Genomic DNA, 26679 nt, shown 5'->3' with positions numbered 1-26679 from the left:
AGTTCGCATTTGCTGCACTTTACAAATTATTCATTCATTTATTCAGTACTTTTGTTCGCTCTTTTAAATTTATTACCCATTGGGATGCACTGACTAATGCCCTTTTTTATACGCTCTTAAAGCAAACCCATCTCTCCTCTGTGTTCTTTGTTCCTAAGATTTTATCCCAATTTATGCCTTCTAACAAGGTTCATAGTTTAGGGAAGTTGGTTCTTTTGAAATTCAATGTCTCTGTACTCCCCGTTATGTTTCCTATTTGTGTGATTTATACTAAAGCCAATTGAACTGTGATTGCTGTTTCCTAAATTGCCCCGTATTGCCACATCTGTGATCAGGTCTGTATTGTTGGTAATCAGTAGATCTAGTAACGCTTTATTTCTAGTTGGTGCATCTACCATCTGAACCATGAAATTGTCCTGCAAGGCATTTAGGAACTGGCGAGCCTTAGACGAACGCGTGGTTCCCTCCGCCCAGTCTATGTCTAGATAATTAAAATCCCCCATTATGACACCTCCCATCCTTGCTGCTAATCCAACTTGTGATAGGAGATCTGTCCCCCCTTCCACCATCAGGTTAGGAGGCCTATAGCATACTTCCAGTATTATTTTACCCTTAGCTTCATCCCTTTGGATCTCTACCCATAAGGATTCCACCTCCTCCCTAGCTCCCTTAGTGATGTCATCTCTCACATTCACTTATACATTATTCTTGATATATAGGCATACCCCTCCCCATTGTTTACCCTCTCTATCCCTGCATAAAAGGGTATACCCTTGAATGTTTGCCAGCCGATCATGAGAGCTGTTGAACCAGGTCTCTGAAATTCCCACAAAATACAAATCTTCTTCGTACAACAGTATCTCTAGTTCACCCATCTTGTCCGCCAGGCTTCTGGCATTGGTGGAAATGCCACATAGTTTAGACCGGTCGCATACTATCCTCTTATTGGGTGTTCCAAGATTGCAACTAGGACTATACTTGCCTTTGGTTTATGTACTTTAGTCAACTAATGCCCCCAATACTACCCTCTGGAATATATTCCACGCTGACTATCTCTACCTCTGGGCCCCCCCCATCGCATCCAGGAACCTAAACCCCTCCTTACTACACCAGCTCCTCAGCCACTTGTTTACTTCCCTAATTTCCCTCTGTGTTTCTGGTGTGGCTCGATGTACCAGTAGTATTCCTGAGAATACTACCTTGGAGGTCCTTTTCCTCAATTTAGCTCCTAAGTCCCTAAAATCGTTCTTTAGGACACTCCATCTGCCTCTGACTTTGTCATTGGTGCCAACGTGCACCATGACAGCCGGGTCTTCCCCAGCCCCTCCCAGTAATCTGTCCACCAGATCCGTGATGTGCCGAACCCGAGCGCCTGGTAGACAACATACTGTTCGGCGCTTCAGGTCTTTGTTACAGATTGGCCTCTCTGTCTTTCTAAGAATTAAGTCCCCTACCACCAGAATCTGTCTTTCCTTTCCCTTCGCTCCCCCCCCCCCCCACTCTCACTGGAGGAGTTCTTCCCCCAGCATCATTTTGATTCGTTATTTACATAAATTTGTTTAGTTAAATTTGTTTAATTCATTTTTGGAATTTGTTTAGTTTATTTGAATTCATATCAATTTTAATTTTCCGAATTCGGTCAAATTGAACTCAATTCGACCAAATTTGGAAAATTCAAATCAATTTGAATTCAATTTGAATTCCATTGTAATTCCATTTGAATTGCATTCAAATCAAATTCCATTCTAAATCAAATTTATTCTATTCAAAATTGGAATTTTTGAAGATGGTTATATTTTATATATTCCATTCTATTCTATTGTTTTTTTTTTTTTAATTCTATTCTTTTATTTTTCTATTCCTTTAAAATTCAAATTTTTTTCTATTCGAAATTTGAATTTCTGAAGATGGTTATATTCTATTCTATTGTTTTTTTTTTTTCTATACTATTCATTTCTCTTCTACGCTCTTCTGGTTAATTCTGTTCCATCTAATTCTTTCATTTTCTATTCTATTCTAATCTATTCTTTTCTATTCTTTTCTAATTCGAAATAATTTTATTCAAATTTTGGGAAATATTCTTTCTATTCTATTCTATTTTTTTAAATTCTATTCTATTCTTTTCTATTTTATTTTTTTTCCATTGTATTAAAATTCTAATGTATTCTATTTGAAATTCAAATTTGAGAAGATGGTTATATTCTTTCTATTTTATTTTTTTATTCTGTTCTATACCTTTATTTTCTATTGTATTTTATTCTGTTCTTTTACTTTCTGTTCTATTTTGTTCTGCCTTACTCTATTCTTTTATTTTCTATTCTATCCCTTTTTTTGTATTCTATTTGTTTCTCTTCTTTTTTTTTTGTATTCTGTTCTGTTTTCCTCTACTATATTCTAATTTTTTTTCTATTCTATTCTTTTCTATTCCATTATATTCTTTTCTATTCTATTCCTATTTATCTTCAGAAATTCAAATTCTATTTGAAAACTATTGAAATTTGATTTGAAAACTGTTTGAATTCTGTCCAAAATTTTGTTTCGTTATTTTGGATTACTTTAAATTTGTTACTATTGTAATTTGGAAATTTGGAAATAGAGGAGAGGCTCAGTATAGAGGATATACTGGAGGTAGAGGAGAGGCTCAGTATAGAGGAGATACTGGAGGGGCTCAGTATAGAGGCGATACTGGAGGTAGAGGAGAGGCTCAGTATAGAGGAGATACTGGAGGTAGAGGAGAGGCTCAGTATAGAGGAGATACTGGAGGGGCTCAGTATAGAGGAGATACTGGAGGTAGAGGACAGGCTCAGTATAGAGAAGATACTGGAGGTAGAGGAGAGGATCAGTATAGAGGAGATACTGGAGGTAGAGGAGAGGCTCAGTATAGGGAAGATACTGGAGAGGCTCAGTATAGAGGAGATACTGGAGGTAGAGGAGAGGCTCAGTATAGAGGAGATCCTGGAGGTAGAGGAGAGGCTCAGTATAGAGAAGATACTGGAGGTAGAGGAGAGGATCAGTATAGAGGAGATACTGGAGGTAGAGGAGAGGCTCAGTATAGGGAAGATACTGGAGAGGCTCAGTATAGAGGAGATACTGGAGGTAGAGGAGAGGCTCAGTATAGAGGAGATCCTGGAGGTAGAGGACATGCTCAGTATAGAGAAGATACTGGAGGTAGAGGAGAGGCTCAGTATAGAGAAGATACTGGAGGTAGAGGAGAGGCTCAGTATAGAGGAGATACTGGAGGGGTTCATTATAGAGGAGATACTGGAGGTAGAGGAGAGGCTCAGTATAGAGGAGATACTGGAGGGGCTCAGTATAGAGGAGATACTGGAGGTAGAGGAGAGGCTCAGTATGGAGGAGATCCTGGAGGTAGAGGACATGCTCAGTATAGAGGAGATACTGGAGGTAGAGGAGAGGCTCAGTATAGAGAAGATACTGGAGGTAGAGGAGAGGCTCAGTATAGAGGAGATACTGGAGGTAGAGGAGAGGCTCAGTATAGGGAAGATACTGGAGAGGCTCAGTATAGAGGAGATACTGGAGGTAGAGGAGAGGCTCAGTATAGAGGAGATCCTGGAGGTAGAGGAGAGGCTCAGTATAGAGAAGATACTGGAGGTAGAGGAGAGGATCAGTATAGAGGAGATACTGGAGGTAGAGGAGAGGCTCAGTATAGGGAAGATACTGGAGAGGCTCAGTATAGAGGAGATACTGGAGGTAGAGGAGAGGCTCAGTATAGAGGAGATCCTGGAGGTAGAGGACATGCTCAGTATAGAGAAGATACTGGAGGTAGAGGAGAGGCTCAGTATAGAGAAGATACTGGAGGTAGAGGAGAGGCTCAGTATAGAGGAGATACTGGAGGGGTTCATTATAGAGGAGATACTGGAGGTAGAGGAGAGGCTCAGTATAGAGGAGATACTGGAGGGGCTCAGTATAGAGGAGATACTGGAGGTAGAGGAGAGGCTCAGTATGGAGGAGATCCTGGAGGTAGAGGACATGCTCAGTATAGAGGAGATACTGGAGGTAGAGGAGAGGCTCAGTATAGAGAAGATACTGGAGGTAGAGGAGAGGCTCAGTATAGAGGAGATACTGGAGGTAGAGGACAGGCTCAGTATAGAGGAGATACTGGAGGTAGAGGAGAGGCTCAGTATAGAGGAGATACTGGAGGTAGAGGCCAGGCTCAGTATAGAGAAGATACTGGATGTAGCGGAGAGGCTCAGTGTAGAGGAGATACTGGAGGTAGAGGAGAGGCTCAGTATAGAGAAGATACTGGAGGTAGAGGAGAGGCTCAGTATAGGGAAGATACTGGAGAGGCTCAGTATAGAGGAGATCCTGGAGGTAGAGGACATGCTCAGTATAGAGAAGATACTGGAGGTAGAGGAGAGGCTCAGTATAGAGAAGATACTGGAGGTAGAGGAGAGGCTCAGTATAGAGGAGCCAGAAGGAATGTCAGTGTCACGATCCCTACCGTGCCATGCAGACGGCCAGGCGTGGTCACGCCCAAGGGGCTCAAGGAGGTATTGAACCTATGACTGCCTGTTTATTGCTCCTGTTACTTTGCCTCTGAGCCACACCTCAGTTCCTTTCAGCCTGCTTTCCAGCTATGCCAAGTTCTGCATGAAGTACTGAGGGCGATACTCTGATTGTACCTGTCACTCCTGGTTCAGCTGAGGCAGTTTATCCAATCAGCTGGGTATAAAACACTACCTCACTCTGAGGGCTTTGTCAGTTCATTGTCTCTTGTTTCCTGTTTTGCCTAAGGTTTCAGTATTCCTGTGTTCTGTTACAGCGTTCCAAGACTGACTCCGGCTTCTGACCCTGGCTCTGCTTATCATTTACTCTGTCTTCTGGAATCCCTGACTACGACTTTACCTCGACTACCCTTTGGCTAATTCCTGTCAAGCCCCCGTGCACAGATTCACAGCCCAGGTAGCTTATTACCCTGTTACCGTGGGCTGTGTGTACTAGCAAGGGTGAGCATACATCTCTGCATCATGGACTCCAACCTAGGTAAGCCCTTACAGTCAGCAAAGCAAGTCTTTAAACAAGAACGCAGGAGATAGTTTCTGTGATGTTGACCAAGGTGAAGGCAGAGATCCTTTGGCCTGGATGGCTTAAGTAGGCAGGACTGACGAGCAGGATATCATCAACAGCTGAGTAACTGTGGAGAGATAGGAGCTGGCAATTAGCCGACAGGTGAGCTGCCAGCTTTGAGAAGGAAGGGCTGAGCCCAGCCCTGACAGGAAGAGGAGAGGTTCATTATAGAGGAGATACTGGAGGTAGAGTTGTGTATTTAATACATTCCTCATTACACCCTCCCAACCCCTTCCAACCCTATTTTTAGCACAACTATTCTAACTGGCCTGTGGACCTGTTAGAAGAACTTGTTGCCTTTTTATGTATTTTTGCCACCTATGAAACAATAATGGAAAAAAAAATGGTGAGATATCCACAGTTTCTCACCTATTGTTTTCATCATTACCATCATCATCCTTCTTCTCATTCTGCTCATCATCATCCTCATCATCATCGTCGCTAGGATCGCTGGTTTCCTTACCTTAAAATAATTAAAACAAAGCAGAGTTTACACAGCTCCTCCACACGTTGGTCTGTAGTTCCCCTGAAAGTCATTTTACCAGATCAACAAGATTTACTAACATTTTGTAAGCCATCTTTCTTTTTCTCTTAAAGCCACAAATCATAGAATAGGACAGAACATCGATCTCAGAGAGCTCTTAGCTGATCCAGCCTTTTATCTGCCTGGGCAGGAGACAAATGTCATATAGAGTAGTGTTTTGTCTACCGCTACATATCGGAGCTTCATTCTTCCCCTGTTAGAGGTTGTGAAGGAAGCAGCAGGCACCAGCCATGTCTTTAGCAGTCAGTGACATCATCGAGCCTCATTCACTTGCTGGCCAGGAATTTCCAGCCATGTAATCAAAGGGGCGGAGATAGCACTGACATCACTGACCAAATATGGTCATGTCAACAGCTACAGGAGATTACCTCATTTCCCAGATATAACCACCTGGCAATATTTTGGGAATACCCCACTCTATTGTTTACATTTAGTAGACAGGACCAGAGCTGCCATTTGTTGTGAGTGTAGCGATGGGATAAGACAAGCCCATCAGTTGGCAGGTTTTTTCTTTTAGCAATTTGGTGGGCAATGTTCATCATGATTGTCCCTGGATGATGTGAGTGATAATGGATTTTCATAATGGGACATTTTTTTTTTTCATAAAACACTTGTCAAAAGGTGTGTTTTTATCTACACGTGTTTTGTGACTGTGTAGGGACACTGTGTACCCCTTTCTCTTTCACATGGAGGGGCTGGTATTTAGGGGCCCTTTTATTGTTAAAGGGACTTTGATTCTGATAACCCCCCCACCCACAGATTGGGCCAGGGTTTTGGGGAGGAGGCGCTTGTATTCATCAATATGGGGACAAGGTGCTTTGCTATGGGAAACACCACTGGAATGGTACCCTCCCTATATTGAGGGCATGTGGCTTGGTATGGTTCAGGAAACGGGGTGGAAGCACATGATTGACCCCCTACTTTTCTTGGCTGCCAGGCTACATTGTTTTTCAGGATCTGCTATGGATTTTGTTTTGGAGTCCCCATCATCATGCCAGACCCCCATCATCATGCCAGACCCCCATCATCATAGCAGACCCCCATTATCATGCCAGACCCCCATTATCATGCCAGACCCCCATCATCATACAAGACCCTCAACATCATGCCAGACCCCCATCATCCTGCCAGAGCCCCATCATCCTGCCAGAGCCCCGTCATCCTGCCAGACCCCCATCATCATACCAGACCCCCATCATCCTGCCAGACCCCCATCATCCTGCCAGAGCCCCATTATCCTGCCAGAGCCCCATCATCATACCAGACCCCCATCATCCTGCCAGACCCCCATCATCCTGCCAGAGCCCCATCATCCTGCCAGAGCCCCATCATCCTACCAGACCCCCATCATCCTGCCAGACCCCCATCATCATACCAGACCCCCATCAAGATAAGGGTCTAGTATGTATTTTTACAAGACCCTCATGTAGGGTAATGGTCTGGTGTGAATGAAGGGAATCCCCAGCCATTTGTTTACAATCAAAAGTAAGAGGCTGGAAACTGTAATTAGCAGATTCTGATAAGCCCCCCCATCCACAGACTGGGCCAGGGTTGTGGGGAGGAGGCTCTGGTATTCATCATCATGGGGAAAAGGTGCTTTGCTATGGGAAACACCACTGGAATGGACCCTTCCCTATATTAAGGGCATGTGTCCTGGTATGGTTCGGGAAGCAGGTTGGAAGTACGTGACTGACCCCCTACTTTTCTGGCCTGCCAGGCTGCATTGATATATAAGGGTCTGCTATGGATTTTGCTCTTGCTTGGAGTCCCCCTTGGAATTCATACCAGACCCCCCATCATCATACCAGACCCCCCATCATCATACCAGACCCCCATCAAGATAAGGGTCTGGAAACTGTTATTTGCCAGCAATTTAACAGCATTTTTTCTTTGTAAATGTCGGTGTTGCCAGGGAATCCAGACATGTTATTTAACCACTTCCCGCCCGGCCTATAGCAGATAGAAGATTGGTGGCCGGGAAGTGGTTCTGTTATTCTGACTGGGCGTCATATGACATCCAGCAGGATAATATGCTGGCACGCACCCGCAAGTGCGTCATGTCAGTCTGACACTGCATCTCCGATCGTGGTAAGAAGCCTCTGATGCAGACTTCTTACCACGTGATAAGCTGTGACCAATCACAGTTGATTATCGCGTGAACCAGGAAGTGCAGGTAAATGGCATTCATCGGTTTGTACTGACTGGGAGAGCCCATCGGCGGCTCTCCCTGTCAGAGGGGGGGTCTGTGCCCCTATCAAATGTACCCATCAGCTGCCAATTAGTGCCCAGCCGCTGCCAGTCAGTGCCCCATCATTAACTCCTGTCAGTGCTCAATTAAGTGCCAGTGCCAACCACAGTGCAAATCAGTGCCCACCATAGTGCCAATCAGTGTCCATCACAGTGCCAATCAGTTCCCAGCATTAACAATTGTCAGTACCTGCCCAATTGGTGCTGCCCATCAGTGCCATCTATTAGTGTCCATCAATGCCACCTGTTAGTGCCAATCAGTGCTGCTTATCAGTGCCAATTAGTGCTGCCTGTCAATGCCCATCAGTACCCATCAGTGCTGCATATCATTGCCACCTATCGGTGCCCATCAGTGCTGCATATCAGTGCCTCCTATCAGTGCCCATCAATTCTACATATCAGTGCCTACTCATCAGTGCCCATCAGTGACACCTTATCAGTGCCCATCAGTGCTGCCTTATTAGTGCCCATCAGTAAAGGAGAAAACCAAATTTTATAACAGAAACAAAGAAAAACTTGTTTTTTTTCAAAAATTTCGGTCTTTTGTAGCAACAAAATAAAAACCCCAGAATTGATCAAATACCACCAAAAGAAAGCTTTGTTTGTGGGAAGAAAATGATAAAAATTTAGTTTGGGTGCAGTGTTACGTGACTGCGCAATTGTCATTCAAAGTGCGACAGCGCTGAAAGCTGAAAATTGTCCTGGGCAGGAATGGGGGGAAGTGCCCGGTATTGAAGTGGTTAAAGGAATTTTACATTTTAATGTTTTACTTTAACCATTATTAAAATTGCAGCTCCCACCAAACATTTTTTTTTCTTGCTTGCTTGGTGTTGATCCCCCATGGCAGTACCCAGCCTCCCATGACTCCCATTGACTTTAATGGGGTTCAGATGTGGGAATTTGGCACCAGATCATCCTTAAGCTCCCTGAACCCTTCTCAAACCAAACCCAGCTATATTCATCTGATCCCTACTTCTGACTGATCTACTCCAACAAAAAAACACACAGGCTGCCCCTTTCTTAGAGAGAGAGGATAACTTCACTCAATCTGAGAAAAGAACAGCTGCTGCAAGCACTGGGGAAGGAGGCAGAGTCTCTTACAGTGGACCTGTCAGTATCTTTACACATCTGCATGAATACATCTCTGACAACATCAGTATAATTTTTCCAATCAATGCTCCATCTTTTTTTTTTTTTCATCAGTAAGCCCCCCCCTTTCCCTGAGCTTCAGTTCAATTGCCTAGAGTGAGACCATGTCATCAGGATTTACATGATTGTGTCATCTCTGAACCAGAATCTCAGTCCAGGAGGTAGACAGTGACCTTGGATGATGCCTGAAAGAAGATGTCACCATCCTTCTAGAGAGAAAAGTAGATAAAGTCATCAGCAGGGGCAGTAATGTGACCTCTGTGAAAGGGAATTAGATGTCCAAATCTAGTCAACAGAAAAAAAAAAACTGGCAACTCCATGAACCTTAAACTTCTTTATTATGCCATCCTAGTGAGTAGACAGACAGTGGCAGATGCGTTTCAGTGATAAGCCTTGTTCACAGCACAACTATTGCCGAAATGCATCTGACACTGTCTGTCTACTCCCTGGGATGTCATAATAAAGATGTTTGAGGTTCTTGCCAGCTATTTTTTTTTTTTTGTTGCCTATATTGTCTTTTGGTGGATGGGAGGACACCACAGCTTGGGCACCTGGAATACAGCTTCCAGCTACATACCATGGCTCCACTGCTCTGAGCGATGCATTGCTTCTGTTTGAGATGCCCCAATCTGTTATCCCAGCTAACTGGGCACAATGTTTGAAGGTGCTGATTGGGTTGAATAATGGTTTTCAGACACATCGAGGACTTCAACCAAATGGCATCCATCTGCACATTGCCTCAACATATAGTGAGCTTCAGCTTGGTCTCCTACTCATGGGAGAACCCACTCTAATGCCCCGTACACACGGTCAGATTTTCCAATGGAAAATGTCCGATCGGAGCGTGTTGTCGGAAATTCCGACCCATGTGTGGGCTCCATCGGACATTTTCCATCGGATTTTCCGACACACAAAGTTGGAGGGCAGGAGATAAAATTTTCAGACAACAAAATCTGATCGCGTCAATTCCGACCGTGTGTGGCCTGTTCCGACGCACAAAGTGACACGCATGCTCAGAAGAAATTCCAAGACGGAACAGCTCGTTCTGGTAAACTTAGCGTTCGCAATGGATACAGCACTTTCGTCACGCTGCAATGTTAAAAATGGTTTAATACAGCGCACTCTCTTCTTCTTTATAATGTGACAAGAATGAAGTAGTTTTGCTGCTCATATTCACACACACTTCTCACAAAGTTTTATTTTTGTTTTTTTATTGGGATTCCCTGAATATATTGTTATTAGTTGTCACATCTGACATATTTTTTTTTTTTATTTAATTTTTTTGTGGATTTTAAGCCTTTTTTTTTTTTTATTTAATGTTTGTATTTTTTCAAAGGCTGATCTTTGTTCAATGTTATTTTTATTTTTACTCCAGAATATTTTTGTGTGTGTTTTGTGTGTCAAGTTACCCCAATACCATTGATATCTTTTATTATTTAATCTCCAGGAGATTGTTTGGTGTTGGTGTCCCTTGTTCATTTCACATTGTATATTTGAAATGTACCTGAATCCTCACAAACCAACTGTCATTTTTGAAGTAAAACACATAGGAGAGTATAATTCAAAACAAAAATCCTTTATTAAGGGCTCAGAACCAAACAAAGAGGGAGGCAACGCTGGATCAACAGGAGAAATTAGCGAAGCCTGGGACCCCCATGGCAGACATCAACTCTTGAACATCAAAATTGGTGGCCTGAGGAGTCCATATGTAAGGGAGGGCAGTCTGGTCCAGAATTCGCAGAGATCCGGATAGCAGCAGATGACATGTATGTCCCCAGGCTGTGGTACCACAAGAGGCTGCATTTTTTGGCCGACCAGACTGGATCCAGGGTCCTCACTTTCTGGTTTTCCTTTCACGCTTCCTTCCCAGGTGTGGCTGTGCAGTTGGAGATGTGGCAGGAGGAGGAGTAGGACCTGGAGGAGGACTGGGAGGACCTGGAGGAGAGGGAGGACGAGGACCTGCAGGAGGAGGAGGAGGACCATCGCAAAGGTGTGTCTGAGCTGTAATTTGGCTCCTCATACCTTTCTTAAGAGCCTCCGATATGAGCGCCTCACACATGACTTGTTGTCCCTCCTCCATCCTCTGCATTTTATATGCAATGACGGCAGCAATGTCCTCCTCCATGGTCTGTCGTGCTCCCAGGACCTCTGTAGCCCTCCAAAAGAGTCCTCTGGTAGCCTCCTCTAGGGCACTCCTCCTACTGCCACTTTCTTTTTCCAGTGGGGGTGAAGGGACCTGCAGATCAGCCAGCCGGCTCGGCCCGGCCACCTCCTGGCTGAGACTTCCCTGTGTATGAAAAAGGGACATGGTTTTAGTTGTTGCTTCATCAATCACAATCATAAATTAGTACTCCCAACTAACATCTAGTTAACATCATTGATTGTACAAGCAGAAACATTTAGAGGAATGCTATACCTGGCACAATCTGGGCTCCTCCTTGTGTTGTTGCCTGGAAGGCCCAGGTTGGGCGTCAGAAGCCTCAGCCGGGGGGGAAGGAAGCGTGGAAGGAAGACTTGAGAGGGATGGCCTGGGTTCAGTCTGGCCTGCCAGAAAATGCAGCCTGTCGTAGTACAACATCCTGGGGACATAGATGTCATCTGCTGCTCCGGATCTCTGTGAATCCTGAACTTTCTTGCGCTCCCTTAGATATGTGCTCCTCAGGCCACCAATTAATTTCTTTAAATAGGTGATGTCTGCCGTGGGGATCACCTGCTTCACAATTTCACACAATTGCTCCAGTGCTGCCTTCCTCTTTGCTTGGTTCTTGAAATGGGGGTGTTTAATCTCCCACAGACAGGGCAGCTCCCTTAACATATCTACGTATACTGACATGAAGTCATTATCTTTCAGTAGCATATCCATGTTCACTGCAAGACACAACACAAGACAAAGCCTAATGTCAGACAAAACTCTCCTAATCTTGTTACTATATAGGCCTCAATGTAGAAGCAGTATAGGCAGAAGTTTGTCTCTTACCTTCATTCTTACGATCGGCACGTCCAATGCTCCTTCCTCCGCTCACAGATCGTACGTAATACGCACGTGTGTTACGCTTTATATACACTGCGCATGCGTGTAACTCCGCCTGCCCCTGACGTTCTTTCTAGTCTATTCCCTGCCCCTTTTTCGTTCGGCGCAGTGGGGGAAGAGCACATGGCGGAGTCACAGCAGGTGCGTGATAATTGCAGGAACGAGGAGGAGGAGGAAAGCCCGGATCCGGACACGTCCCGATCCAGAAGGAGATGTTTTAAGGCCACAAATATGTCCTTTGGGGAGATGTTGGAGATGGTCGACATCATGAAGAAGTCCGACTATGACGGAAAGTATGGGCCTTACCCCAACCCCAATATCAGAAAGGCCAAGATCATGGCGAAAGTGATCAAAAGTCTGCACAAGAATTTCGGGGTACGACGATCGAAAGATCAGCTCAGGAAGCGGTGGTCAGACCTGAAATTGAGAGAGCCAGAGCAGTACCGAAAGATCTGGAGAGTGCTGCAAAAAAGTAAGTAGTTGTGCTGTGTTCCTATTCTTTCTGTCTTTATTCCATTCGTGCTGCTCCATATGCTTTTATTAATTGTAACGTTTAAAAGGGCAACTTTAATGTTCATGGGCCCATTATTCGTTCGTATTAAACATTTTTCTTTCGGCCTCTAAAACACCATTGTTTAGGCCATATGCATTTTCCCACAATTTTTTTGGGCCTACTTGGATGCCAAATATTTGTTTGTGTAGATGGGTTTGTTACTCGAATGAAATGCAAACTAGATTGTGTGTAAGGAGAGGACACTGAGCAGCTGTTTTCACATCTGGACACTGGAGCACTAGTGTGGGACACAAGAACACCATTTTTATTAGGGGGGCCACACAGGTGCTCCAGTGTATACTATAGGGGGGGCTACATCTGTGAAGCTTGTACCAAACAGGTAAAGTATTGCAGCTTGACAAAGGCCAATAAAAAAAATACATCTTGGAACTCTGCCAAAATAGACAATTGTACCCCACTTCCAAGCAATGTTTCCTATTTCTAGTTCTGCCATCAAATATCTGTGTGCTAATTATACCATTTTTGTTTTACATAGGGGAGAAAAGACTCGGAGGACACCCCTCATCCGAGGAGACCACAGACCCCCCACCTCTGGAAGAAGGGGAACTAACACCAACCCAAGAAGAGCAGGAGGAAGAAGATGTGGTGGAGATTGGCACCACAACAGGTGAGTGTCTGCGACCACAGGCTCAGGTAAAAGAGATGGATGGTGGAAGATTTTTGATACCTGTTTTTGTTTTGTTTCTCTCTTTTTAGGTGATCGTGATGTTAGGGATCCAGATCCTTTCACATCAGAAAGTGCCCAGATCCTGATCGGGGAGATCATGGGGTGTAATGTAGAACTGCAAAACATACAGCAAAAAATCAATGATGTGATTAAAAAAAATAATAACATCATTGATGTTTTGGGGCGAATTTAAAACCCCACAAAATCACTTTTTGGATTGTGGTCCAATCTTTTAAAACTTTTTGCAATGTTTTGAAAAGCCAAATTTGGAGGATGCACACAGTGTGTCAACATGTGCTATCTGCCATCACGGGAGATCAATGGACGCGTTTTGGGGGTGCAACCCCTTCCTCAATTATAAAGTAGGGTTGAGGAAGGGCTTGCTCCCCCAAAACACATCCCTTGATCCCCCCTGATGGCAGCTACCACATGTTGACATTCGTAAATTGGTGTGCATCTTCCAAATTTGGCTTTTCCAGGGGGGATTTCCCCCCATCTGAACGCTATATCAAACCCAGTTCCTAAATACTGATGTCTGATATAGCCTTCAGGTTTTACCATATGTGAACTTTGTAAGTTCAAGTTTTTTGGCTTTCTTGTTGGTTTTACACAGGCCTGTTTTATCTTAAATGGACATTTCGATTTTTGATAATGCTACTCCAAAAATTGTTATACAACAAACATGTTGGTTTGTTTTAAAAACCTTTGGTAAATGCACATGTGATTGTGCAGGTATAAAAAAGTTGGTTACTCAAGAATGTGTGGATTATTGTCTCAACACTACAACACTTTTGGGGTGATGTAATTGCTGTTTTCAGCAAAAATGGGGGTTATTTCCTAAGGGCAAATCCTCTTTGCACTACAAGTGCAGTCTCAGTGCAGTTGCAAGTGCACTTGTAGTGAAATGTGTTTTTGCATTTAGGAAATATCAGCCAACAGTGCTTTGTATAATAAGGTTACACAATCACGACATTTTCTGGACTCAACACATTTCTGTCAGGGTCAGCTAAAACAAACACAAGCAGTAAATGTCCACAAAGAATTTCTTTTTTTTTTATTATTATAAAAAGGCTTCACAGATTGTCTGGCATATTGATAGCCCCCCTACCTGCAAAGAACTCCAGGTAGCGTTACCGGACATCACGGGCACTCAGGGAGGGCAAGCCGGGACGGCCACTTTCAAGCGCCGTCAGTGTGGTTTGATGTATGATTCTGGCCTCAGGCCCAACTGAGCCAGCATAGTTGGCCGAATGTTTCCTTAAAAAGTTATAGAGCACACAGCACACAAGTATAATATGCTTCAGTTTATACTCCGCCATATGGATGGGTGTCATAAATAGTCGGAACCGGCTGGCCAGGATTCCAAATGTGTTCTCCAACACTCTTCGGGCTCTGGCCAGCCGGTAATTAAAAACCCTCTGTTCCGGGGTGAGGGTCCTCATTGGGAATGGCCGCATCAGGTGGTCCCCCAGCGCAAACGATTCATCAGCAACGAACACAAATGGGAGTCCTTCCACATTGTCCTCTGGAGCTGGCAAGTCCAAGCTGCCATTCTGGAGACGCCTGTAGAACTCCGTCTGGGCGATGACTCCACCATCAGACATCTGGCCATTCTTCCCCACGTCCACATACAAGAAGTCGTAATTAGCGGACACCACCGCCAACATCACTATACTATTGAACCCCTTGTAATTATAATAGTACGACCCCGAGTTGGGTGGTGGGACGATGTGGACGTGTTTCCTATCAATTGCCCCTCCGCAGTTAGGAAAGTCCCACCGCTCGGCAAAGTGGGAGGCCACAGTCTGCCATTCCTGTGGCGTGGAAGGAAACTGTTAAGGAAAAAACAATAAACATTACTATTTTTACTCTGAAACATGGCAAGCAGATTAGACACAAACATTATGGGGCAACCTCCAGATAGCATTTATTAAGGGGAATTTAACAACGCCAAAGTATAAGGTACACCTATCATATTCCCCCTCCCCCCTCTCATGGGCCATTTCTAACATTATAGGGGGTGTGTGGAAATCTTGGACAGGTAACCCTCTTCACTTCATTGAGAGATGAATGCCTAAATAATGGGTATTACTTTGAACAGACCCTCCTTAGTTACACTATTGGCAGCCCACTGGACAGGTAAGAATTGTCATAATACAAAGATATAAATACACATTGTACACATTTGAGGACATTTGGACATTCTGCTATTACCTATCAAGATAATAATAGGATACAAAAACTTTAAACAGTACCATTTGAAAGTATTCAGGCAGGCCCTTGCACTACATGCTTTGGGGAATTCATCCATAAATCTGAGCACTAAAGAGGTGGGTATAGTGTGTATGGGTTTGGCAAAGTCAGCAGATAGATGATTGAGGATAGAGAATTGGGATCAGCTGACTTAGCAGTTGGGGGAGGGAGGGTTACTAAAAATTATTTGGGGACACCACAAAAAAAAAGCCTCTAGCACTCTGCCTGAATTTAAATCAAAAATAACATTTCCAAACATTTTAGGGGGTGTTTGGGGTAAAGCACTACTATGGAGCTGATAAAATACATTGTTAAGTGACTACATGAGGTGAATATAGGCCAGGAGACACCATGCTGGGAGGTTAGTGAAGGGCAAATATGTATAAAGGACCTAAAATAATAATTACATAAAAATCCAGCATGCATGAGAACAAAGGGGACATTCACAGCATATTACAATCATGGTAATTAGGGAATGAGGAAAGAAATACAATATATTAGCAAACATTCAATACAATAAAATGTGATATAAAAGGATAAAAATCTTACCTTCATATACTCCTTCTGCAGGACCTGGATGATGGCAGAACAGGTCTCTGGGATTATGATCCCCAGAGCCTGGGGGGAGATGCCTGTCGAGAACTTCAAGTCCTGCAGGCTTCTCCCTGTCGCCAAATACCGCAAGGTAGCGACCAACCTCTGCTCCGGACTGATGACTTGCCTCATGCAGGTATCCTGCCTGCTGATATAGGGGGTCAGCGAAGCCAACAGACGGTGAAACACGGGGTCCGTCATCCTGAGAAAGTTCCTGAAATCATCAGGATTATTCTCACGGATCTCACGGAGCAAAGGCATATGACAGAACTGGTGATGCAGAAGCAACCAATTCTTGGTCCATGAACTCCTCCCCACCCTGTTCATGGACTGGACTTGTGTCAAGGTCAGGACCCCAACACCAAGCCCCCGCACAGCACGAACTCTACGAGGAGTACGCATACGAAACATGGCTAGAAAACGGTCGGCTGCTCAGAACGAAGTAACAGAACGCACTGAAGAACAGCAAGGCCTGTGAAGAGCGACCTGAAAACCAGTAACGAACGAACAAGAATACAATGACTACTTAAAGTCACGCGGAACTTGCTGCACGCACTGAAGAGCAGATACAAACCCACAAGCACAAACTGAACGGCAGAAAACGATCTGAAAGCCACGAGTCTGAAAAAGCGCGAATCGTCTCTCACCAAACTTTTACTAACACGAGATTAGCAAAAGGAGCCCAAAGGGTGCCGCGCTTGGTTCTGAACCGGCCTTTTCTAGTCTCGTCGTACTTGGTGTACGTGACCGCGTGGTTGGCGATCGGAAATTCCGACAACTTTGTGCGACCGTGTGTAGACAAAAAAAGTTTGAGCCAACATCCATCGGAAAAAATCCTAGGATTTTGTTGTCGGAATGTCCGAACAAAGTCCGACCGTGTGTACGCCCTATAACATGTTTCACCCAGTAAAGACCTCAACAAATAAGGTCCTTCTACTCACTGGGATGGCATAATAAAGAAGTTTGAGGTTCATGGAGTTGCCAGCTGTTTTTTTCTGTTGACTAAATTGGGGCATCTATTCCCTTTCACAGAGGTCACATTACTACCCCTGCTGATGACTTTATCTACTTTTCTCTCTAGAAGGATGGTGACATCCTCTTTTAGGCATCATCCAAGGTCACTATCTACACCCTGGACTGAGATTCTGGTTTAGAGATGACACAATCATGTAAATCCTGATGACATCATCCCACTCTAGGCCTGTAGGAACTGTAGGAACTACAGTACTCATCATGCCTAGTCTTGTCTGTGAATGTCAGAGTTTTACAATGCCACAATGTTTGTAGGTGCTGATTGGTTTGAATAATGGTTCTTCAGACACATCAAGGACTTCAACCAAATGGCACCCACATGCACATTGCCTCAACATATAGTGAGCTTCAGCTTGGTCTCCTACCCATGGGAGAACCCACTCTAACATGTTTCACCCAGTAAAGGCCTCTACAATTAAGGCCCTTCTGGGCGAAACATAATAGAGGGGGTTCTCCCGATGGTAGGAGACCAAGCTGAAGCCATTATTTACTAATGTAAATGTATATGCTGAGGCAGTGTGTGGATTGGTCCCATGTGGTTGTGTTACACAGACAGATTATTGAGCATTCAAAGACAACATAAAATAATATATCTGATGCATGGTTGATTTGCATAGTTTTGAAGGTGCAGGCACTGAGGCTGTCATCCTAATTCTGGTTTCACTGCTAAGTAACCCAGAGAAAGCATGTAGCCAGTGAAGCTCCCCAGTACTTGCTCTACATTCTATTTTCTTTGTAGTCACTTACTATAGAGTGCAGCAAGAATGAAGGTTAGAGAGGCAGAACTGCCATTTAAAAAAAGGCCAAGCCATCAATGGCAGATCTTATATTATTATTATAATACAGGATTTATATAGCGCCAACAGTTTGCGCAGCGCTTTACAATGTAGGGAGACAATACACCAACAGTACAATTCAAAATAAGAGGGTTAGAGAAGCTCCTGGGAGCTTACAATCTAAGAGGGAGGGGTTGGTGAAACTAAAGGTAGGGACTGTGAGGGATGAACTGATGAGGGGAGTAGAAGATTTGGTTGTTGGCTGGAGGCCACCCTGAAGAGATGGGTTTTCAGGGATCGCCTCAAAGTGGACAGAGTAGGAGATAGCCGGACAGATCGGGGTAGTGTGTTCCAGAGGATGGGGGAGGCTCAGGAGAAGTCCTGGAGATGAGCATGAGAGGAGGAGACAAGGGAGCTAGAGAGCAGAAGGTCTTGGGAGGAGCGGAGAGGACTGACTTATATTTCAGTCCTTGGAATTCCTTTAACAGCAGAACTGAAAGCAAGCACATGTGAACTGTATACGTGTGGTATACAATACCTGTGAAGAATTGTTTGATTCTACTCAGCCAGTCCTGGGGTTCCGGCAGCTCTGCCAGAAAGAATAAATTGATTTAATGATGTCATTTTTCTCCATTTAAATAAGAAATACAGCTTGGTCATAGACCCGCCACTGAATGGTTTCTTCTCTCTGCTCACTCCTCCTGCCAGCAAACTGTCAGCATGACTCACAATACAAAATATTTTACAGCGCACACATACAAGAATGACATTTCCTGCAGGGCTAGTTAAAAACACCTGAACATATTCAAAAAATACGGGGGTTTGGTCACACTATATGGTCATATAGTGCTAAGCCCACTTACTGCGACAAAGTACCCCGAATTAGTGGGTCCTACACTAGTAATAGAATGGAAGATCCTTTGTCTCAACCATGGGAGCTAAACTCCTCTATGTGGGAGAACTGAAGGTTGAGACAAAGGATCTTCCTTTCTATAACTAGAGTAGGACCCACTAATTGGGGGTACTTTGTCGCAGTAAGTGGGCTTAGCACTATATGACCATATAGTGTGACCAAACCCCCGTATTTTTTGAATATGTTCAGGTGTTTTTAACTAGCCCTGCAGGAAATGTCATTCTTGTATGTGTGCGCTGTAAAATATTTTGTACTGTTTGTAGGTCTTATAGCAGCACCATCTTGAATTTAAACGCATTGTATGGTGTGCCCCCAAATATGTTCTTGTAGCATGACTCACAATGCCGGCCTTCCCTCTCCTATGCCGGCCTTCAGTTGTGCAGAGAATTACCATCAGATAACACAAAGGCAGATAGATAATACAACTAGTGATATTCAACATTGATCAGATGGGGGATATAGAGATACAATGTAACACTGTTTATAAACATTGCTCAGGCGGTAGATAGAGAGATACAAAGTAACATTGTTTAAAAAACATTGCTCAGGTGGGAGATAGAGAGATACAAAGCAACATTCTGTATAAACATTGATCAGACAAGAAATAGATGCAAAGTAACATTGATTATTATTATTATTGTTATTATTAGTATTATACAGGATTTATATAGCGTCAGCAGTTTGCGCAGCGCTTTACAACATCGGGGCAGACAGTACACTTACAATACAAATCAATACAGGAGGGATCAGAGGGCCCGCCTCGTTAGAGCTTACAATCTAGAAGGGAGGGTCAAGTGGAACAAAAGGTAATAACTGTGGGGGATGAGCTGATGGAGAAAATGAAAATACAGTTGTTATGCCGCGTACACACGGTCAGACTCTTCGGCTACAAAAGTCCGACAGCCCGTCCAACAGACTTTCGTCAGACTTTTGGCGGATTTGCGGCGGACTTTCTAATGTCTACCACAAAAGTCTGACGGATTTGTACGTGATGACGTACACCGGACTAAAATAAGGAAGTTGATAGCCAGTAGCCAATAGCTGCCCTAGTGTGGGTTTTTGTCCGTCGGACTAGCATACAGATGAGCGGATTTCTGGGTCCGGCGGAGTTACGACGTAAAGATTTGAAGCATGTTCCAAATCTAAAGTCCGTCAGATTTGCGACTGGAAAAGTCCGCTAAAGGTCCGGTGGAGCCCACACACGATCGGATTGTCCGTTGGATTTGGTCCGTCAGCGTCCGTCAGACAAGTCCGGTCGAAAAGTCCAACCGTGTGTACGCGGCATTAGGTGTGGGTAGGGTAGGCTTCTCTGAAGAGAAGGGTTTTCAGGGATCGTCTAAAAGCTAATAAAGTAGGAGATAATTGGACAGATTGGGGTAGGACATTCCATAGGATAGGAGAGGCTTTGGAAAAGTCCTGGAGGCGAGCATGGGAGGAGGTGACGAGGGAGCTAGAGAGCAGGAGGTCATGAGAGGAATGAAGAGAACGAGTGGGTTGGTATTTAGAGACTAAGCTAGTGATGTAGCTGGGGGCTAAATTGTGGATGGCTTTGTAGGTAGTTGTTAGTATTTTGAATGTAATTCTTTGGCTGACCAGAAGCCAGTGGAGGGATTGACAGAGAGGAGTAGCAGACACAGAGCGATCGGTGAGGTGGATGAGTCTGGCAGCGGCATTCATGATGGATTGAAGAGGTGATAGACTATGTAGAGGTAATCCAATGAGAAGGGATTTGCAGCAGTCAAGGCGAGAGATGACCAGGGAGTGAATTAAGAGCTTTGTTGTGTCATTGGTTAGAAAGGGGCGTATTTTGGAGATGTTGCAGAGGTTGAGGCAGCAGGATTTGGACAGTGATCAGATGTGGCGCTTAAAGGAGAGTTTAGAGTCCAGGACTACACCTAGGACCTTGGCATGTTGGGAAGGGCTGATAGTTGTGCCATCAATTTTGACAGAGAGATCAGGGGAAGGGAAAGGGGCACATGGGGGGGGGATTATAAGTTCGGTTTTGGATAGATCGGGTTTGAGGAAGTGGTGTGGCATCCAGACTGTATAAACATTGATCAGACAGGAGCTAGAGAGATACAAAGTAACATTATTTATAAACATTGATCAGACAGGAGATAGAGAGATACAAAGTAACATTGTTTATAAACATTATTCTGATGGGAAATAGAGAGATACAAAGTAACATTGTTTACAAACATTGATCAGACAGGAGATACAGAGATACAAAGTAACATTGTTTATAAACATTGCTCAGACAAGAGATAGGGAGGTACAAAGTAACATTGTTCAGCTGGGAGATAGAGAGATATAAAGTATCATTGTTTATAAACATTGTTCAGAATGGAGATAGAGAGTTACAAAGTAACACTGAAGAACTAACGTTGTTTGTTGCCTATTTATTCCCTTGTTATTAACTGATCTAAACCAATCATAAATCAATCCAATCAAATCTTGTTTTCTTGCAGTGTTTGTTAATTGTCACATTTCATCTGTAGGTAGAGAAATTTTGCGCAAGCCAAACAATATACGTGCATTGCATTTTTTTTTACCAGAAATATGTAGAAGAATTCATATTGGCCTAAAACTGATGAATAAAATAGTTTTTTTTATACTTTTTTTGGGATATGTATTGTAGCAAAAAGTAAGAAAAACATTTTTTCAAAATTGGCGGTCTTTTTTTGTTTATAGCGCAAAAAAAAAAAAACCCCGCAGAGATACCAATACAAATACCACCAATAGAAAGCTCTATTTGTTTGGGTACAACGTCGCACAACCACGCAATTGTCAGTTTAATGCGACGCAGTGCCGTATCGCAAAAAACGGCCTGGTCATTAGGGGGGAAAATCCTTCCGGTCCTCAAGTGGTTAAACTGACATCAAGTGTAAAATAAAATTGCTTTTTTATTTTTGTCTTTTTTGTTTTGTCTAACGTTTTCATTAAAAAATTAAATAATTTTTGCTAGACAATATTACCAAAAGGAAGTCGTGTTTATCCCAAAAAAGTTGTTTTTTTTTAAAAATCATGATAAAAGTTATTGCCTAGTAAATTGGCTCATACCAGAAATGTATAATGTATTATATATGATATATATATTTTAAAATGTACATACTTTTCCAGAAAGTGTCTATCAACCAATCTTGTGGTCTACGAAGTCCTGCCAGACAACATATACAGGTCAGAGATCTCAGGTTTCTCCAGTGTTGTGAATCAATACAGGTTAGTCACCTAAATGTCCCAATCCTAATATCCCTATTTTAACATCATGCAATGCAGAAGAGACCGATCAACTCAGGTCCCCCCTCCCCCCCCGGCCTGATTTCTAATGAGCAGAGGATCACAACATGCTAATACAGAGAGAGATTGAGAGACTACTAAAAGTTGTAATAAAATATACATTTTAAATTAAAAATACATACCTTCCCAGAATTCCTCACTTTTGTTCAGCCACTCTTGTACTCCAGGCACCCCTGCCAGACAAGATAGACAACTTAGTGACATCACTTTTCTCCATTATACATGTAAGGACCCTGCCATGAGTCGGAGTGTAGTTTAGATTTAGTGTAGCCAGCCTGAGCTCTGTTCATGTTATCTGGGTTTGTTGGTTTTTAGACATGTGCAGTTCGTTTCGTTCCAAATTCAGACGCATTTTCGTTTTTTGGAAATTGGGTCTGTGAGTGCACATAGGCTGCAAATGCACATGGGTCTGCGGGTGCACGTGGTCTGCGGGTGCACGTGGGTCTGCGAGTGCACATATGCTGCGAGTGCACGTGGGTCTGTGAGTGCACGTGGGTCTGCGGGTGCACCTGGGTCTGCGGGTGCACCTGGGTCTGCGGGTGCACGTGGTCTGCGGGTGCACGTGGTCTGCGGGTGCACATGGGTCTGCGAGTGCACATAGGCTGCGAGTGCACGTGGGTCTGTGAGTGCACGTGGGTCTGCGGGTGCACCTGGGTCTGCGGGTGCACATGGTCTGCGGGTGCACGTGAGTCGGCGGGTGCACGTGGGTCTGCGAGTGCACAAGGGTCTGCGGGTGCACGTGGGTCTGCGTGTGCACATAGGCTGCGAGTGCATGTGGGTCTGCGGGTGCACATGGGTCTGCGGGTGCACATGGTTCGGCGAGTGCACGTGGTCTGCGAGTGCACGTGGTCTGCGTGTGCACGTGGGTCTGCGAGTGCACGTGGGTCTGCGGGTGCACGTGGGTCTGTGAGTGCACATGGGTCTGCGGGTGCACGTGGATCTGCGGGTGCACCTGGGTCTGCGGGTGCACGTGGGTCTGCGGGTGCACATGGTTCGGCGAGTGCACATGGTTCGGCGAGTGCACGTGGTCTGCGTGTGCACGTGGGTCTGCGAGTGCACGTGGGTCTGCGGGTGCACGTGGATCTGCGAGTGCACGTGGATCTGCGGGTGCACCTGGGTCTGCAGGTGCACGTGGGTCTGCGGGTGCACATGGGTCTACGGGTGCACATGGTTCGGCGAGTGCACGTGGTCTGCGGGTGCACGTGGGTCTGCGAGTGCACGTGGGTCTGCGGGTGCACGTGGGTCTGCGAGTGCACATAGGCTGCGAGTGCATGTGGGTCTGCAGGTGCACATGGGTCTGCGGGTGCACATGGTTCGGCGAGTGCACGTGGTCTGCGAGTGCACGTGGTCTGCGTGTGCACGTGGGTCTGCGAGTGCACGTGGGTCTGCGGGTGTACGTGGGTCTGCGAGTGCACGTGGATCTGCGGGTGCACCTGGGTCTGCAGGTGCACGTGGGTCTGCGAGTGCACATAGGCTGTGAGTGCATGTGGGTCTGCGGGTGCACATGGTTCGGCGAGTGCACGTGGTCTGCGAGTGCACGTGGTCTGCGTGTGCACGTTGGTCTGCAAGTGCACGTGGGTCTGCGGGTGCACGTGGGTCTGCGAGTGCACGTAGGCTGCGAGTGCACGTGGGTCTGCGAGTGCACGTGGATCTGCGGGTGCACCTGGGTCTGCGGGTGCACGTGGGTCTGCGGGTGCACGTGGGTCTGCGGGTGCACATGGTCTGTGGGTGCACGTGAGTCGGCGGGTGCATGTGGGTCTGCGAGTGCACAAGGGTCTGCGGGTGCACGTGGGTCTGCGAGTGCACAAAGGCTGCGAGTGCATGTGGGTCTGCGGGTGCACATGGGTCTACGGGTGCACATGGTTCGGCGAGTGCACGTGGGTCTGCGAGTGCACGTGGGTCTGCGGGTGCACGTGGGTCTGCGAGTGCACGTGGGTCTGCGGGTGCACCTGGTCTGCGGGTGGACCTCTGAGCTGAGACCAGAAATTAGAAGTGAATCTTTGAGCAAGAGATCAGCAATTGTTAGTAGTAGCCATTTGAGCAGAGACAAGCAATTAGTATTAGTGGAGCTTTCAGCTAAGACCAGCATTTAGTAGAAGTTGACATTTGAGCTAAGACCAGCAGTTGGCAGTAATGGATGTTTGAGTTGAGACCATAATTTATTAATAGTGGGTATTTGAGCCCAGACCAGCAATTGGTAGTAGTGGACCTTTGAGCCCAGTCAAGCAATTGGTATTAGTGGACCCTTAAGCTAAGACCAGAAGTTGGTAGAAGTGCACCTTAGAGCTCAGACCATAATAATCTTTTGGGCCTAGACCAGCAATAGTTAGAAGTGGACCTTTGAGCCAACAGCAGTAATTAGTAAAAGTGGACCTTTGAGATGAGAACCAGCAATCGGTAGTGATATCCTGTGTGCGCAGGAAACACACTTCTGCGCCACTGCACAGCCCAAATACTTACACAAGAACTACCCATACAACTTTACCGCAAACGCTGAGGCAAAGAAAAGGGGGGTCCTCACAGCCATCAGAGACATGGTCTCATTCCAGCTCTATGAAGAAATTCAAGACCCCAGTGGCAGGTACCTCATTTTGATATGTGACATCAACTCTACCACATATAAAATCACAAATGTTTACACCCCCAACTCCCATCAAATTAAATTCCTTAACAAGTTGTTAAAGAAGATTGACCTACTCAGGAGAGGGGCCCTAGTGATTTGTGGTGATTTTAACCTTGCTGCAGATAAAACCATAGACTCAACCTCTACATCCACTCGTACAGGCCCTTCTCTTCAAAACTCACTTCATCAACATGGCTTGTATGACGCGTGGCGTTGTTGCAATGCAGGTGAAAGAGATTTCACCTTTTTTTTCTGCACCCCACCATTCTTACTCATCATTCTTCCTAGTGGACCAAGGTCTCCTAACCCGAACCATCAAAACAACGATTAACAATATTACCTGGTCAGATCAGGCGTCAGTGACTCTAACTATAGCAGACTCCCTTTCATTTGGGGTTAACCCAGAGAGCCAAGCCATCCATCCTGCAGAGAGAAGATACTAAAATTAGAAGAAAAGAGGTTTATATTCTATTCTTTTCTATTCGAATTTCAGAAGTTGGTTATTTTCTTTCTATTTTATTCTATTCTTTTTTTTTATTCCATTCTATGCTATTCGTTTCTATTCTATTTGATTCTATCCTGTTCTTTTATTTTCAATTTTGTTCTGTTTTATTCTATTATATTCTATTTTTTTATTTTCTGTTATATTCTTTTCTTTTCTATTCTTTTTTTTTGTATTCTATTCCTTTATTTTCTATTCTATTTTATTCTCTTTGGTAATTGAAAAACAAATCAAAATCAATTCGAATACGAATAAACAAAAAGAATTCCGAAAACGAATTTAACTAAACAAACTTATATAAATAACGAATCAAAATGAAACAAAACAAAACAATTTTTTTCATTCTGCACATGTCCATTAGTTTTCTCCTAAGAACAATGGGGTCATGAACGTTTATCCAAGCTTGGTCAATCACTGAGTATTTTATGCCAGTGATTTGGGCTAGGAAAGAGAATAAATAACTGAAGAAACCTTCTAGAAGGATGTTTTCTTCTCAGGCTTTTCCTGGAAAGGAGGTCCTGTTGGAAGATTTTTGTTGCCTGTTAAACCTGCTGCCTGAGATGAAGAGGAGTCTAAAGGGCCTTTGCTCCCAGGCTTTCTGCCTAGGTAGGAAGTAAATCTCTGAAATCCAGTTCAGGTTTCTTCAACGCCTTCTCTGCTGGAGGAAGCTAAAGGTGAAAAAGAATTCTGTTTAATCAATTTCTGTTTTTTTTACTATGACCAATTGCTGGTATAGGCTCTAAGGTCTACTAATACCAAATGCCGTTCCACACTCAAAGGTCCATTACTACCAATTGCTGATCTTAGCTCATATATTTACTACTACCAAATGCTGGTCTGGGCTCAGAGGTCATCTGCTACAAATTACTGGTCTCAGCTCAAATGTCCTTTTTTTTTGTTTACCAGTTGTTGGTCTCAACTCAAAGGTCCACTTCTACTAATTATTGTTCTCATCTCAAATTTCCACTACTACCACTTTGTGGTCTCAGTACAAAGGTCTACTTCTACTTATTGCTGGTGGTGGCTCAAAGGTCCACGTTTATGAATTCCTGGTCTCAGCTCAAGGGCCCACTTCTACGAATTGCTGGTCTCAGATCAAAGAGTCACTACTACCGATTGCTGGTTCTCAGCTCAAAGGTCCACTTTTACTAATTACTGGTGTTGGCTCAAAGGTCCACTTCTAACTATTGCTGGTCTGGGCCCAAAAGATTATTATGGTCTGAGCTCTAAGGTGCACTTATACCAACTTCTGGTCTTAGCTCAAGTGTCCACTAATACCAGTTGTTGGACTGGGCTCAAAGGTCCACTACTACCAATTGCTGGTCTCAGCTCGAAATGGCTACTACTACCAATTGCTGGTCTCAGTTCAAAAGTCCTCTACTTCCAATTACT

At 44.5% G+C, this 26679-nt stretch overlaps 1 protein-coding gene across 5 annotated transcripts in view; it reads right to left on the bottom strand.

The window, feature by feature from the left end:
• The window catches only part of LOC141122866 (uncharacterized), a 77854-nt gene that overhangs the window by 20465 nt on the left and 30710 nt on the right, over positions 1-26679 (bottom strand). For 2 of the 5 annotated variants that reach the window (XM_073612010.1, XM_073612015.1), the window contains exons 4-7: positions 22285-22335; positions 21978-22022; positions 18491-18541; positions 5455-5548 (exon numbers count right to left, since the gene is read on the bottom strand). In XM_073612010.1, the coding sequence (XP_073468111.1) occupies positions 5455-5548; positions 18491-18541; positions 21978-22022; positions 22285-22335 (241 nt within the window). The remainder of the gene's footprint in view (positions 1-5454; positions 5549-18490; positions 18542-21977; positions 22023-22284; positions 22336-26679) is intronic. The other 3 variants (XM_073612012.1, XM_073612011.1, XM_073612013.1) reach the window with 3 other exon arrangements.

Source organism: Aquarana catesbeiana, linkage group LG01, assembly GCF_042186555.1.
Source record: "Aquarana catesbeiana isolate 2022-GZ linkage group LG01, ASM4218655v1, whole genome shotgun sequence".
Classification (NCBI taxonomy): Eukaryota; Metazoa; Chordata; class Amphibia; order Anura; family Ranidae; genus Aquarana; species Aquarana catesbeiana.
The sequence above is the reverse complement of the archived record's forward strand: the minus strand, read 5'-3'. Positions and strand labels throughout refer to the sequence as shown.